The sequence below is a fragment of the Lissotriton vulgaris genome, chromosome 2_1 (assembly GCF_964263255.1).
Source record: "Lissotriton vulgaris chromosome 2_1, aLisVul1.2, whole genome shotgun sequence".
Lineage (NCBI taxonomy): Eukaryota > Metazoa > Chordata > Amphibia > Caudata > Salamandridae > Lissotriton > Lissotriton vulgaris.
In genome coordinates this window covers 2,005,190,504-2,005,206,878 of record NC_141687.1, presented here as the reverse complement: position 1 = coordinate 2,005,206,878, position 16,375 = coordinate 2,005,190,504, and the positions used below count along the sequence as shown (strand labels likewise).

Sequence of the window (16,375 nt, the reverse complement as noted above, 5' to 3'; positions counted from 1 at the left end):
AAATGTCGACACTGACATTACTGTTTATATAGTATTAGAGTGTGCAAGGGTATTCTTTTGTCACTTGAAAGTAGATGGCTGGATGGAAGACAAGATGGTGGCCTGGCAATTGAGGCCTTGTTCAGTTTACATATTTCCACACTATGTATTATACACTTGAATGTCTTCACAAGAGTGGCAGAAGTACCGATCAGAAATGTGTAAGACATGGACGGGAAGTGGATACCTTTCTCCATGTTGTCTGGAATTACCCAATGCTTAAACAGGGGTCATGAGAAAGATGAACATTGTATTTTTCCACTGGCAGAGACTTTATAACTGTATCTCTAACTGGGAATTGAGGGTGGGTTGCAGTGTTTTGTTTGTTGTGGCTGTTATGTTGTAGTTTATTGTTGCTGTACTGTAATAACCAGTAAACAGAATCATAAAACCTAAGAGCTTTAAACATGAAATACACATTACTGGCTAGCTGCTAACAACCCAGCTCTTCCAAGAAAATGTATTGGCCTCTTGTCCCAGGAAAGCAGCAGTGTTGACAATTGGTTTTACAGCAGGTATTAGCCATGCGTGACAGGGACAAGAATAGATGGCAGAGTTGAGGTCAGCGTTTAAAGCTTTTAAAGGTCTTACTTTGACTTTAATATGCCAGATAGCACTGGCAGGAACAGGAAGTGTTACTATCCCTTCCCAAGCCCACCCTAGATTTCCAGCTCTAGCCCCAGCAAGAGGAAACACAGTTCTGGCCATCGCAAAGACTGCACATCAACATGGGATATCTCCTTAGTGTTCAATACTGCAAAGTATTTAAGATAAATTGTATATAGTTGTGTGCCTGCTTGAACTTGTGTAGCCAATTGTATATATGCATGAGAGCTTGTGCATTAATGAGTCTCAGGATATGTGTGTTACTGGGCGTATACTGGAATGCATGTGTGTTGATTCATGTGGATTTCTCTAAATATATGGTAGCTAACCTATAACTGTAGAAAATCGGATTGGATGAATGCATCTCAACATTTTGGGATCTATATGATAGAACCCACCATCTGGTAGCTTGACAGAACTTTACATCCCATTTAAGTACATGTTAGTTTATCGTTTATTATAAAACGGGCTGTGACTTTGGGAAAACAGATCAGATACATATCCTTGATACAGGAAACTGTTCTCTGAATTTTGATGTGAGGTTTTGGGAGGACTATTATAGAAATTGTGACAAAGACAGTGAGCCGTCAGGAATCTGATATGATGACATATTCCAGGCCGAGTATAAAGAGTTGATATGGATCACTGGACCAGTAGTCTTAATATTGAATACTTAATCCAAAATGTCATACTTTAAAACTGTAAATGTAAAGGTAAATGTATAGGCATTTATATAGCGCACTACTTACCCATAGGGTCCCAAGGCGCTTCGACCGCTGCGAAACCCTTCCTGGCTTCCCTGAGAGATGGTCCCTTAATGGGGCTCTCCAGGGTGAGACCAGGCATCCCCGGCGGTCTGGTGGGGCCGTTAGTGAAGATGAGGCAAGCTAATGCCCAGAGTTGCCGAGTGTGAACGCTGATCAGAGTGGGCACCGAGGCGAGAGAATTATCGAGTCCGCTGACCCTGGTCCAGAAACCTGCCGCGCCGGGAATCGAACCCTGGTCCCGGGCCGTCCTCTGCTCTCGGGTCTGCCGCCTCTAACCAGTGAGCCACACTACTTCACTGTAGTCAAGGAAGACTCCCTTACTATGTAAATTCTCCTTAGTTGCTATCCAAATGGTGTCTCATCTTAGAGCTGTGTAAACTTTTACCAGAGAACACGATTTATAGAGAGATAGTAGTGATAAAGAAACAATTTTTACTTTTACTAAAATTGACTTTTTAATCTTTTTTCTAGGACTGTCCTGCAGAAGCTGGGGATTTTAGAGCACAGCAGTGCTCAGCTCATAATGACGTTAAATACCAGGGACAATACTATGAATGGCTCCCAGTCTACAATGATCTAATGGCACCATGTGCCCTTAAGTGTCAAGCTTTTGGAAAAAACTTTGTTGTGGAACTTGCTCCAAAGGTTTTAGATGGAACGCGTTGTAACACAGAGTCTCCAGACATGTGCATCAGTGGCATTTGTCAGGTAAGATATGGCTTGAACCAAATATATACAAAATGAAATACATGTAGTCCTTTGATTAGTATGGAGCTGAATGTATAGTTTTTATCACAGGAGAATGTATCTTCCATTTGTGATCATATCTTCTTTTGCGTTGATGTGTAAGGTTTCCTCACTTAAGGACTTTATATATATATATATATATATCTATATATATATATATATATAGATATATATATATATATATATATATATGACCAAGGCCGCTTGGACAGCCGAAACACATCCCGACATTCGTGTGTGGATAATAAAACAATGCTGCATTAAAGCTTGGTCTGCGCCCGTGATTCCGTGTTTCAAGTGGTGAAGAATTGCGAGTTGTTGCTCATTTATATATATATATCATCCATCATTTATATATTTCAGCCATTATTCATTTCCATTGTTAAGCTATACAAAGAACATTTCAACATAAAATTACACAGCATTTAGTTGCAACATTTTTAGTAGTAAGGGACACGAAGAGCTGCCAGCAAACAGAATCATGGAACCCTTTTTTTATATCAAGGCAAGTAAATAACTTTGTGGTATTTTTCTTTTTACTTGGTGGCTCTGTAAGCAGAAAAGCAACCAGTAGGTATATACTTGCAATTCTTACTGTATATTGTATGCTTCTTAGATGTGGGTCATAACTTTGGAAAGGTGTATCATGATCAGACACTAGCAACTGACAGCACAGAAGAGCTATGAGAATGCAAAGAAGAAGAAATGGTATGTGGAGGATGTGGAATACTGGACAATGATGTCTGGTACTGAGATACAAAGGGAGGTTCTACCAGATTAGGTAAAAGGTAAACCAATTAGAATAGTAGAAATGCTGCTTCCAGGACAATTTAAGAAACAGAGGAAACAATTTGCCTCACACCTGCTTTGGTTGTATGGTTCCCTCCATTGATCAGTTCGTTCACCATTAGAAATCTTGTACCTTTGTTTTTCCTTCCCTGTCTCTGTATTTTACTTCCATTGATTAGGACTTACCTACTAATGGGGGTTACTGTGTGATCTTGAGACTGTTTCTACCACACTTTTCTTTGCACCTTCCATGTTTCTATTAGCAGTATCATCTTGGTGCTTCCTGTGTTCATCACCAGCATGACTCTTTAGAGCCGAGAAAGAGTCCATATTCAATCCTAACCGGATCACCACACAGAGAGAATTTCATAAGTGTATAGACTTAGTTTGAGATTGATCTAGACGTGATGAATTCCTTATAGTTCAGTCTGCATTGTTGGGGGATTGTTTGTTTCGCATCAAACCCCAGAACTGAGATCCCCTCATCAGCTTCATTGTGTTGTTACGCATTGCTGTGGAATGCAATCTATTTTCACTAACCTAGAAATCAACAGTGGAAGACTAAACATTACTCAAGTGTTAGATGTTATAGTATCAGTTCCTTCATTTAGTGGTCAGATAGCATTAGCTCAATGGTTATCTTGTTATGGTCGAAGATATGAACTTGCATCCAACTACAGTGCTATAATTATGGCATACCACGTTTTACCCCATAAGAAGAAATCCCAACTCATCACACCCCTCAACAAATAGTGGCACTGGTTTCTCTGTAAACTGCAATATAACTCTACTGTGCCATATTGTTTGTCCTACTGATCCAAATTTGTACTTTTGCCCAGGGTTTCTTGTGTATATAAATATGTTTTCACTAGCTCCCACCGAAAATATGTTACGTTGGTGTAAAAAGCCTATAAATAAATCTCATTAAATACATACATAAATAAATAGAATAATAAAATATAATATAATTTCAATTAACTGTGCAGGAATATATCTACCACAGTTGCACTGAAAACTTATATTTTATTGGATTTTGATTCAAAATGGCATAGATTTTGAATACTGTTTGGTTTTATTTGGCTATGATAGTCCAGTAAATGTCCACATTTTGAGTTTGTACATGATTATTTTTATTGACCGGGGAATCAACCGACTCCTTTATTAAGAGAACCCATAAATGTACCCTGAGCCTGTCATCGGACTGCAGTGACAACAATTTGATTTGTGTTTTTCCAGTTGTTGCTACATCATCTAGCATTGCAGTTCTGGCACATGCTCAGCAAGACTGAGAGTGGTTTGGCAGGTCTTTTGGAAGTTAGCTCATCTAAATAAACATCTTACTTTCTGCCTTTGCAGATAATTCATTTTGTCTGAGAATACTAAATGTTTTGAGAGCCAGTACTGCGACTGGCAATACTGATCAAATATAATCATCAATACATTACATTAATTATCGGTGTCTAAAAAGCACTTATCTTGCCATGTATTAAATACATCCTATATAAAGTGTCATGAATGACTGTTGCATGTTATAATTTTCTCACCTAGATGTTTGCTGTGTTAAATGGCTCCGTGTCTGTGTGAAACAGCCATTGACCCTTAAAGACGTTACTTCCAGGAAGCTAATTTTCTTAAAAATAGTAGGGCTGGGTGTAGTTTGCGTAGCGCCACTGTGCACACTACGCAGCATTTTGGAAAACATTTGTGCAAAACGAGGGCACGTCCTGAGCGTCCGTGTGCCCGGGACAGCGGTCCCTCATGCCTGGGAGGACTCCCTGACCCCCCCCCCGGCCTGATTGGGTTGGAAAGCAGGGACCGGGCCTGGGACCTGAGCTTGGGATCCCCCCATCCTACGGCCTGCCAAGAGTCCAACTGCCCAGGGACAAGGGTCCCTGGTGCAGAGCCCCGGAGACCTGCAAGGCTCCCGGCCATTCCCCCCGGCGGCTGGGCCCCAGGAGCGCTTGCGGGCTTCTCCATGCCTAAGGCCCAGAGTGGGGTTTCAGAGCCCCCCATAGCAATGAAGCCCCTGAGTCCCGCAACCCCGGAGCCCTGCAACCTTGCAGCCCCCGAGCCCTGCAGCCCCGGAGCACTTCAACCCCGGAGCCCCGGAGCCCTGCAACCCCGGAGCCCCGGAGCCCTGCAACCCCCGAGCCCTGCAGCCCCTGAGCCCTGCAGCCTCGGAGCCCCGCAGCCTCGGAACCCCACAGCCCACGAGCCCTGCAGCCCCCGAGTCCTGCAGCCCCGGAGCCCTACAAGGGCAGGCGGGGTGGGAGCCCTCCCGTGAAGGCTCGGGTAAGCAGCTGGGAGTCCTTTCGATGCCGGCTATCTGGTCACACCTTTCCCCTTGGCCATCTGGTCGCACACAATGCTTTCCAATAGTGCGACCAGATGGCTGGGCTTCCCTGGAAGTCTCGATGAGGTGCCATTTGCCTCACTAATCCCAGCGAGGGCTCCAGGAGGTCGGGCGCCTCCGCACCCTGGGTCCCCTCCATCACTCTGTGTGCGCGGGTTTCTGGAAAGAGGGGTAGCCTTCCTCCAGATTACTAGGGGCAGGGTATACCCGGACACTCCTCCCGGGCTGGCGGTTCTCTGCCGGGGACCAGATGGGCTATGCTTGGGCAACACCTCCCTAGGCATCTGGGGCTCCCTCCTCATGGCCAATGGCACGGCCGAGTGCCCGGGACGGGCTCCATGGGTCCCGGGCAGTCCTCCCCAGGCGTCCAGGGCTCCCTCCTCCAGGGCCAACATCATATCCGAGTGCCCGGGACGGGCACCATGGGTCCCGGGCAGTCCTCCCCGGGCATCCGGGGCTCCCTCCTCCAGGGCCAACGTCATGACCTACTGCCTGGGACGGGCTCCATGGGTCCCGGGCAGTCCTTCCCCAGGCACCAGGGGCTCCCTCCTCCAGGTCCAACGGCATGGCCAGGTACCATGGGAGGGCTCCAGGGGTCCCGGGCAGTCCTTCCCCGGGCATCCAGGCCCAAGAGCTCCGGTGGTCCTCCTTGTGCCTGAAGCCCAGCTGGGGTCCCAGAGTCCCCGGGAAGCAGAGCCCCTGAGCCCTGCCCTGCGTGTGCAGGCAGGAGTCCGACCGCGAAGGCTCGGTGTTGGAACCTGGGAGTCCCTTCGGTCCCGGCCATCTGGTTGCACCTTTCCCCTCGGCCATCTGGTCGCACGCAATGCTTTCCAATGGGACGACCAGATGGCCGCGATTCCCTGGAAATCCCGATGAGGTGCCATTCGCCTCACCGATCTCAGCGAGGCCTCAAGGAGGTCGGACGCCTTCGCGCCCTGGGTCCCCTCCATCACTCTGTGCGCGCGGGTTCCAAGAAAGAGGGGTAGCCTTTCTCCGGATTACTAGGGGCAGGGTGTGAGAAGTTAGCCTGGCATATGATGTTCACTAGTGGGCACTTTGCAGCAGTCTAATCGACCCTTATTGATGATGGTTGTAAAGTCAACCTTATAGAAAACTATCCTAGTTGTAGCATGAACCAGCAGTCTTCAGGCTAAGACTTTAGTAGACGAGTTAAGAAAGTTGTTTTACCATTTATAATCCCTTCAATACCAAATGAAAGGTCACCACACAAGGTATATTTCAAATATATATGTATTTAATCTAAACACAACCCCTCTGCACTCTTTATGAGGTCTGAGGTTAAAATACTATACAAGTCACACAGTTAATATACAATAAGTTGCACGGCATACGTTATGCCCTAAGGGCCCCACAAACCATATACTAAGAAAGTGGTATAAGTACCACATGGGAGTTAGAAAGCAGGCCTAGGGGCCTGAAAAATCGCTGGGGCTACACTAAACAACCAAAGGTTAGGAAGTAGGAAACCCACGGGAGCCGCGTGCAGTGTCTAAACACAGGTGCGGGTTCCCATTGACTTTATATGGAGTTCGTAAAAGGTACAAAGTTACAATTTAAGGACACTTCCGGATGTACTAGGATGGAACCCTTTTAAACTAGGACACTTCGAGAGTCAAGACCCACGGGAGCATCGGAGTACTCGTGTTAGATCACCCAGGGAAGCCGGATGCATAGGTGTCTTTTCGTGTCGGGTTTCGTCGTCGTTTTCTATGGAGAGCTGCAAAGAAGTGCTGCAGGCGACCAGAGGAAAAGTGTCCGGGTGGATCCAAGGGTGGGTCGGTGATGTGAAGAACCTGAAAGAAGAGGGGACAGAGTCTGGGTCACTAGCCAGTGACCAGGAAGGAACCAGAAAGGAACCAGGCAATGTCGGGTGCTTTAAGGGGAAAAAGGTGAGCTTGTCTCTTCAGCCACGAGGTCCAGGAGGCATCGACGATGACCAGGCACTGGATTCGAGCTGTCACACAATGGATCTAGATGACTGCAGTGTCGGTATCCAGATTGGACCCAACAAGCCTTGGCAACCACAACCCATGCAGGATGTTGAGATTGGCTCTGTTGCAAACCAGCAAGGTCTGTGGCACTTCTCCTTTTCAGGGAAACTGGAGCAAGCCAGGAGCAACCAGAAAAGCAAAGTAAATTCAAGATGGCATCTTCAGGGGGCTCACTAGCCAATGGGCAAGGAACCGGGAAGATGCATCGAGCTCAAATGCAAAGGCGGGGTCCACGGACACTCACAGAGTGTGGGGGCCTGAGCTTCTTTGCAAATGGTGCTCGGGGCTGGGGCTTCTTGTACCCCAATGCACAACTTACTGAGGCTTCAGGAAAGAAGTGCAGGTAGCAAAATGCAGGATGTCCAAGATGTCCAGTCCCACATCTCTGGTGTCTGCCACGGGTCTCAGCTTTGCTGTGGATGTGGGTTGGGGTCAGCGAAGTCTGGAAGTCTAGTTCTTGTGTCACAGAGTCTTCGGTTTCCGAGGGGAGCCTTGAAACTGCAGACCAGCATAGATGCTGTTGGTGCCTGTTTGCACAGGGTGGTCACCCCTTGACCACAAGGGAGATGTCTTCCATCTTCCAGTCAGAATGGAATGTCAAGGTCCAAGATATGTCTTCCAAAGATTCATCCAGGATAATCTAAAGTCCTGGGGACACAGCTCCTATACTTATACTAAAAAAGGGGGCTGGATTACCTGACTAGGTCCCACTTATGGGTGGACCTGAGAAGAGGGTGGTTACACCTTGTCCAGTTTCATGCCAGAGCTGGGGCTGGAGTGCCCCAGCATATGGTTTGAACCGGGCTATGCATGGAGCACCTTGTGTGCCCCAGGCAGTGTCTAGATACATTCACTGAATGCAGCCCTCCCTACCCCAATACACAAAAGCCCTGTCTGGGGAGGTGCTGGCACCTCCCTGGACAGGAAACCTATTGTTCAAGCTGCCCTTGCTGGAGTTTCCCCCAGAAATAGGAGGTCAGACTCGTGTCTGTGGCAGCAGGATCCATTTTGTCATGCTGAGGCTCTGTTTAACTTTAACCGGATAAAGCAGTAAGCTACATGTCTTCTCCCTCTAGAAGTGTGGAATGCTACCCCCGCTGCCAGAATTGGCGGGGGATAGTATTCCGAAGTGTTTGACACCTTACACTGAAGGAATCAAAATTTTACAAGGCCGGACTATACTTACCAATAGCCCATATATAACATAAAGGAATAATAAGGCAGTCGTCAATGGAGAAGGTCGAATCGTTTATCCAATCAAGTACAAGCCCTGTCAGGGGAGCCTCGGTCTACACGACCCATGGAGGTGCACAGAGGAGACTGACTAAATACAAGTGATACAAAGCATATATACGTTTTCACACATTCAGGTTAACACCCTACAAGGAAAAACAGAAGTTGTCAGTAAGCCAGCAGGAAAACCCATATAAGGCACCACTAATTGTTAGTAGCTAAGCTGAAGCTATTCCGGGGGCAGGTCAGTGAGGCACCCTCTCGTCTATCTAAAACCCGGGGAGTACAGGAACGGGCTCTGCTAGAATGCACGCATCCCACAAGAGGGGCAGGTGCGACCTTGGGTTTCCCTGAGCTACACACAAAAGATCAGAGTAGCAGACTGAGTGTTTCAACAGGGTTTCGTACCAAGAGCTAACCCATGTGACTTCTGGGAAACAGTACATGAACGTGAGGAACCGAAACAAGGTGACCCTAGCTATATCAATAGGTCTAAATGGGCATTCGTGAATCCATCATAGAGCTAACATATATAGTATAGGAGTCAAGCCAGAGTCCAGCCCGTCTGCGCCCGTCCGCGCACTGGCCGTGCACAAGGCTAGGAACCCTGCTGGGACCAATAAAGGGAGCTACAGCAGACAGGAATTATTAGCCCTAAAATCAGATTGCGGATGCGACCTACATAAACTCGATCCCTCAGACTGGACAGGCCCGGTGAGTTGTCAGGATTGCCACTGTACTTTCACGTGGTCTCAGGTCTCCGCCCTCTTAACTTCTAATTATACCCTAAAGGCAGGCTTAATCAATGCTAGATCTCTGCCAAAGCATGCCCAGCATATTCAGGATCTTCTAATCGATGACAACTTAGATTGTCTTTTTATTACAGAGACCTGGCTTAAACCTTGTTGTACTCCCGATCTGGGACACACCCTACCTCTAGGATATAGTATCCAAAGGGTTGACAGAGGAAATGAACAACGGGGGGGGGGGGAAGTGGCCATCATATATAGAGCTACACTTGGCTGTTCGGTGACAGAACTCCATGAAATAAAAGATGCGGAAAGGATGGGTTTTTGCCTTAAAATCCATGATAAGTTCTCCCTTGCAGGGGCATTGATTTACCGCCCACCTGGATCATGCACAGGTTTTCTGAGTATCGGCGAGGTGTTAAGTCCATTGATACTTAGATATTCTAATTTCACTATGTTGGGAGATACAAACATTCACCTAGAGTCCACAACGGAAGCATCTACCACCTCATTTAGGGAAACCATGGATGTACTGGGTCTCACAATTCGTGACACCCAAGCCACCCATGAGGCTGGACATACGATAGATTGCATTGCCACTAATCTAGATATTTTAATAACAGACCACCCGAAACCCCAAACGTGGACAGATCACGCATTAATACCTTTTACGATCTCACTGGAGACTAATAGAAAGAATAAACATGCAGAAGAACGCAACCTGGCCAGGCAAGATGACTGGAAAGCTATTATGAACCACCCAGAACTAACTACAATGGCTAGAGAATGTAGACCAAGGCCAGTAGATTCTCCAAACCTAAATACTTTTAGGGCTTGGATGAATGAACTGAAAAGTATGGCTGGACAGGGAAGAAATAAAACCAGACCCGGGAAAAAGAAGAAATCCGCCCCTTGGTTCGAACGAGAACTTAAAAACAAACAGGGGGAGCTACGTAGAGCTGAACGTAGCTGGCGGAAAAATTATCACAGTATAGAACGTGGTAAATACAAAAAGATTAAGAGTGCGTACCACGCACTAATCAAACAGGCAAAAACGAAGTCTTTTACGTCAGCAATAGAAACAGAAAATAGCAAACATAAAGCGATTTTGAAAATTGTGAATGATTTTAATAAACCTAAATGTCTAATGCAGGACATTCCGCCCTCACAAATACTTTGTGACTCTATCGCAGACTTCTTTGAAGAAAAGGTTCAGGGTCTGACGAAAGACTTCGAGGTCCCTATACCGGGTTCAAGGAATGAGGATGACAACACAAGGCAGGAGATAACCCAGTTCACAGCCTTTACTACAATTAGTCTGAAGGAGACTAAGCAAGCCATTTTGGCAACAAAATCGGGATCACCTTTTGACCCGTGTCCCATTGGACTCTTACATCTCATTGCAGAAATTGTCAACCCAGAAATAAATGACATTGTTAATAACTCACTGTCTACGGCCAATGTCCCCTCAGAGTGGAAATTGGCAGCAGTGAAACCTTTGCAAAAAAAACAGCTCCCTGATCCCACTATACTTTCAAATTTACGTCCCATTTCACTCCTCCCGGCACTGTGTAAAATCACAGAGTCGATAGTAAACAAACAGCTTACTCGCTTCCTGGAAGACAGTGAAGCATGGCACCCCAACCAAGCAGGTTTCAGGACCCAACATTCCACGGAATCAGCTCTCCTGTTCACTACTGAAACTATCCGCTCAGCCCTAGACCAAGGAAAGAAGGCCGTCCTGATATTATTAGATCTGTCGGCGGCCTTCGACACGGTCTCACATGTTATCTTAATAGACCGGCTAATAACATCTGGCATCTCAGGCACAGCCCTGGAGTAGATAAGGAACTTTCTAAGTGACAGGAGACAAGTGGTGACCTTGGGGGAATTCCGTTCCAGTGAGAAACCACTGTCGACGGGAGTACCTCAAGGTTCCAGCTTGAGTCCGACATTATTCAATGTCTACACCGCACCTCTGATGAAGCTGATATCATCATTTGACATAGATGTAATAGCATATGCCGACGATACACAACTTATCCTGGTAATGGATAAAGATAACCAGGTCTGGGAGGAAAAATTCAAATGCTGCCTAACGGCCACCTTTGACTGGATGCGGAGAAACCATCTAAAATGCAACACAGGCAAAACTGAGATCATGCCTATAGGCCCAAAAAATGATTTAATTCCCAGACTATGGTGGCCCGAGAAGGCAGAAATACCGCCTCACACCACCTCCTCAGCCCGTAATCTTGGGGTACACTTTGACGCCGACTTATCCTTTAAACACCAGGCGTCAAAAATGGCAGGCACCTGTTTTGGGGTGATAAAGGGACTCAGGAAGTTCTTTGACTTGCTGCCCTTTGAAGCGAGGAAAACAGTTACGGTTGCATTAGTTACATCACGCATTGACTATTGTAACAGCCTGTATGCTGGTACCAATAAGGTGGTTACCCACAAACTTCAGATGGTACAGCATGCGGCAGCAAGGCTGGTCCTAAAATGAGACGATCCTCAGCAACCAAAGCACTTAATGTACTACACTGGCTGCCTATAACAAAAAGGGTCCTGTACAAAGTGCTGATAATTACCTTCCGAACTGTCCATGACCTAGGCCCGTTATACCTAAGAAAAACATTCGCAAGATACTGTCCAACTCAAGCACTACGATCCTCCAATGCCAACCTATTGACCGTCCCAGGGTTTAGACTTAAAACCCGTGGGGGCAAATCCCTGGCGGTACTAGGTGCAAAGACCTGGAATACCCTCCCCCCACACTTAAGAGCACTGGACAAGAATTCAGAATTCCGAAAACAATTAAAAACCTGGATTTACAACCTTCCAGACATAACTGCCAGAGCACTAGTGTGATTTCCGGTCCTGGTCACTCCAAGCAGTAAGGCAACTTTGACATCAGGTTGACCACACATTGGCGCCGAGATGCTCCCTGGAGCGATTGTAGCGCGGTATAAATGGGCAATTACATTACATTACATTACTATGCGGTTATTCATACGCATATACGGTTATATGGTGCCAATCATGAATATATATATAATTTTATATCCCAACAGACGGCCATTTTGGCCTACTATGGCCAATATAACCACTTCACTCTACAAACACCCCTTCATCGATCTGCATGAGGTCTGTTACCTCCTTCTGGATCATTTGCTTCTCTACTTTTTCCTGCCGGGAAAGGGTCAGAGCAGACGTTATCTTATTTGCACAAAAGGTACAACATGCTGGGCCACATTGGAGGCATAAACAGCATGTGAAAATAATCCCAAATGCTTCCTCCAGGTTCATGAATATCTTCCAACCCCAAGTAGCCAGGAGGCCCCAGAACCATCCACTGAGGGACCAAGTACGTTCTCTTCATGAAGCTCGCTAGCTAATCGATGTAATTTCTTAATAGCGAGATGTATGGTAGGGGCCGAGTCGGGAATGTAAACGCAACAAGAGCTGCCGATCAGGCGGCAAGCTCCACCCCTATCTACCAGGATGACGTCTAACACCATCCGATTTTGAAGAGAAACAAGCCTCGTAGCCTGAAGTTCAACAGTGAGGTTGGTCAAAATCTCGGTCGTGGTTTGAACCACATTTTCCACTATTCTAGACAAGCGCCTTATATTTCGACTATTAAAAATCGGACCCCAGAATGGGACCAGGCCCTTTGAAATGTCTTCAAACTGCTGCAATGAGGTATCTGTCTGATCAGTACTACCAGTATCATAGCTCCTAATAGTCCGATTAGATCCTATCTCTCTCTTTATTAGCTGATGAGTCCTATGGTAATCGGAAGGGGCAATATACACAGGGGGATATAGGAAGGACAGATAACACAGTCCTGCCCATCCTCGAGGAAGCCAAGTATAAGCATTTTCCCCGCACACGAAATATACATTAGGGGGAGTGATCAACGGGGGAGTACTGTCGGTCTGCAATGTATAAGTATAATTACGTGTGCTACTCCCTACCTTAATGTGACCTCGCCCCCTAATACAAAACAGAGAGGTGGAATTAATTATGGGAATTGGCAGGGCTCTATCATTTGTAACACTGCGTTCCTTGAAATGCTGAAAGTCCAAAGTAGAATTAAAAAGTTCAAAATCCTGCATTTCTTCCTGCAACCAGGTATCATTTTTGGAATCAGTATAGACATTCATACAGGCGTTTGGATCTAAGGAACCCTGACCTTCATCCCCTTCAGCATCAAATCCTTGGTGTCGCTCTATATATTTTAAAATGGCTTCATAATCCCTTTCAGAATATATTTTGGGATTTGCAACATAGTGTGAATACATTAACAATAACAATTGCCACTATGCTTCACAACTGGCTAAATAAGACAAAGGGAGGGAGATGAATAACTCATGCTGATGCATTATCTGACGGTAACAAGCCACAGACCCAACAGTTCGTTTTGTTTGTGGTACTGTGGGTCTGATGCAACATTTGGATGAAAACATTCTTTGAATAAGTTTCCCTATGCCTAGCCTTATGCGGAGGCAAAGAGTAAAAGAGGTGTTCCTCTGGGGCAGGAGTAGTTTTCAACAATTTCTGCACTGGATGCTGAAATTCCAAGTATACAAACACACACATCATTATTACAGTAATTATAACAATAAAAGCAACGAATGCCACTTTCACTCTGGTGGGCCATCCGGAAAACAATTGCATATTATGAATATGGCGCAGAGGGGCGAGTGGTCGTTCATCTTCCATCATAAATCGATCAAAGGGAAACATACTCTCTAAAAGTCCAAATCTATCTCGGTCCCTTGCTAAAAGTCCGAAACTAATCTTTGTATCCACAAAGCACGCACACCACCAGAGGGTTTCTTCTTCCCACTAAGGGATCTTCTCCCTGTGTCCGTTTTTAGAGCCTCACAGGCAGACCCTTATTTCTCATCAGAGGAAAAGCAAACTTTCAAATTCCAAAGGTACAATTGCGGCCCTTAACTCTATCTTTTTTTCTGAACAGAGCCTTGTTAACACAATGTTCCAAGCTCTCTGTGAGTTCAGTCCAGTGTCTCGCTCAGCACCCCACTCACTCTACTTGACGTTTTTCAACACAAAGTCTTGGTCTAATTTCATCCATTAGAGAGTGGGGTACCGCGCTGTTTTCAGGGCCGCAGATCGTATCGACAACGGCCAGGTTGCTCCTGGTCAGAAAACAATTCAGTGGCATGGGTAACAGACTCGGTCACCTCCTGTGATGCCTCGGGACTGGCAGTCGCTTCTGATTGAGCTATCTCACCTTCCCCTTCAGGCAATACTTTACTTGATTGCCCTATTTCCTGAGCATCCGAAAAGGGCACAAAGCTTTGGATCAACTCTCCTTTCTGACTCGGCACTCCGTCCTTGTTCTGCCCGTCAGAAGGCAGGGGTAGTGGCAGGCACTTTACGTGGCTCACATGGATCCAGTGTTTGCGGCCATGCACCTTCACTGCCGTCCTCGTGACCAAGATGATCTGGTAGGGCTGGGACCACCTGGGCTCCAAACTCGATGTCCGTTGATAATTCTTCACCAGTATACACTGGCCGGGCTCCAAACGATGTCCAGGACCCTCCGGTAGTGGCTGCAATGTGTCCGATACCTGTTGATGAATAGAACGCAGATCTTTAGTCAAAGCATAAAGGTAATCTGTCATCAACGGATAATCTATATCCCTAAAAGATCTGGGCCTGGGGACTCCCCACACATTTGCGGGACGGCCAAAAATCACCTCATACGGAGACAGACCGGTTCTAGTATGAGGAGTTCGTCTAAGGGACAATAAAGCTAATGGAAGGGCATCAGGCCACTTTAATCTAGTGTCTGCACAGATCTTGGCCATCTTGAGCTTCAGAATACCATTATATTTTTCGACCAAGCCCGCTGATTGTCGGTGTCTAGCAGCATGGAACTTTTTCCTTATTTTCAATCCATCTCAGACACTTTGTACAAGTAAGGCATTAAAATGGGGCCCGTTGTCCGACCAGATAATTCGGGGCAAACAATATCTAGGGAAAAATTCCTTGATCAGGACTTTAGCAGTGGCAATTGCAGTGGCATCTTTGGTCGGGTAGACCTCGAACCATTTACTGAAAGCACATACCACCACCAATACATACTTCAAATTATTTACACGTTCCATTTGTATGTGTTCTATCTGTATGACTTCAAAAGGCAAGGATGGCGGAGCAAAATTGCCACTCAAAACAGATTCTCTACCTCCAGGATTATGTCGTAAACACACTGGGCAATATTTAACAATGTGGGCTGCTATTTTGGAAATGTTTGGATTATTCCATACTGGGTCTAATACTGCACTAATTCCTTTTGCACTGATATGCCCGGGCCATGCGCCATGGTGACTACTGCATATACCAATGCATTAGGGAGCAACCATCGCTGCTTCTCAGATCGGTCTATCCAACATCCATTCTCATCTAGTTTCCCAATCTCCCGTTCCCCCCTCTGCATCTCTTCCATAGTCGCTTCCTTCTGTAACTCTTTCACACTTTCAATGGTATTATCAAAAAGGGATGTTTCGGTGGTCCATCGGGCAGATGTACTAAGAAACATGGGACTTCCTTTAGCCTGAGCCGTCTCCTTTGCTACTGAATCGGCAAAGGCGTTCCCCTTTCCAGTAGAGTCTACAACCTTCTTGTGAGCACTCCATTTAATAATGGCCAACTTCTTTGGTAAGGTCAAAGCAAATAGCAGTCGATCAATCAAGGACCATGTTGAATTTTCTGGCCATGCGTAGTAAAGAAACCCCGCTCCCTCCACAGCCTCCCAAAACTATGGGCAACGCCGAAGGCATACTGGATGTCTGTAAAAATATTCACCCTCAGACCTTCACTCAATTCACAGGCCCTTAACAAAGCTATTAGTTCAGCTGCTTGGGCTGAGTGGTGTGAAATCCTTGCGGTTTCCACTACTGTCTTCAAAGTTGTAATGGCATATGCGGCTGTTGCAGTGCCATCTGGTAACTTAAAACAAGAGCCATCCACATACAATTCCCCGTCTTTTTCAAGTATAGGGGTGTCAGTTAAATCTACACACCCCTTTGTTTCTTCCTACGT

General features: G+C 46.1%; 1 protein-coding gene across 1 annotated transcript in view; it reads left to right on the top strand.

Moving 5' to 3' along the window:
* Positions 1 to 16,375, top strand: part of ADAMTSL3 (ADAMTS like 3) — a 2,358,716-nt gene that overhangs the window by 1,158,580 nt on the left and 1,183,761 nt on the right. Inside the window, exon 6 of the mRNA XM_086958228.1 lies at positions 1,884 to 2,120. Within this exon, the coding sequence (XP_086814354.1) occupies positions 1,884 to 2,120 (237 nt within the window). The remainder of the gene's footprint in view (positions 1 to 1,883; positions 2,121 to 16,375) is intronic.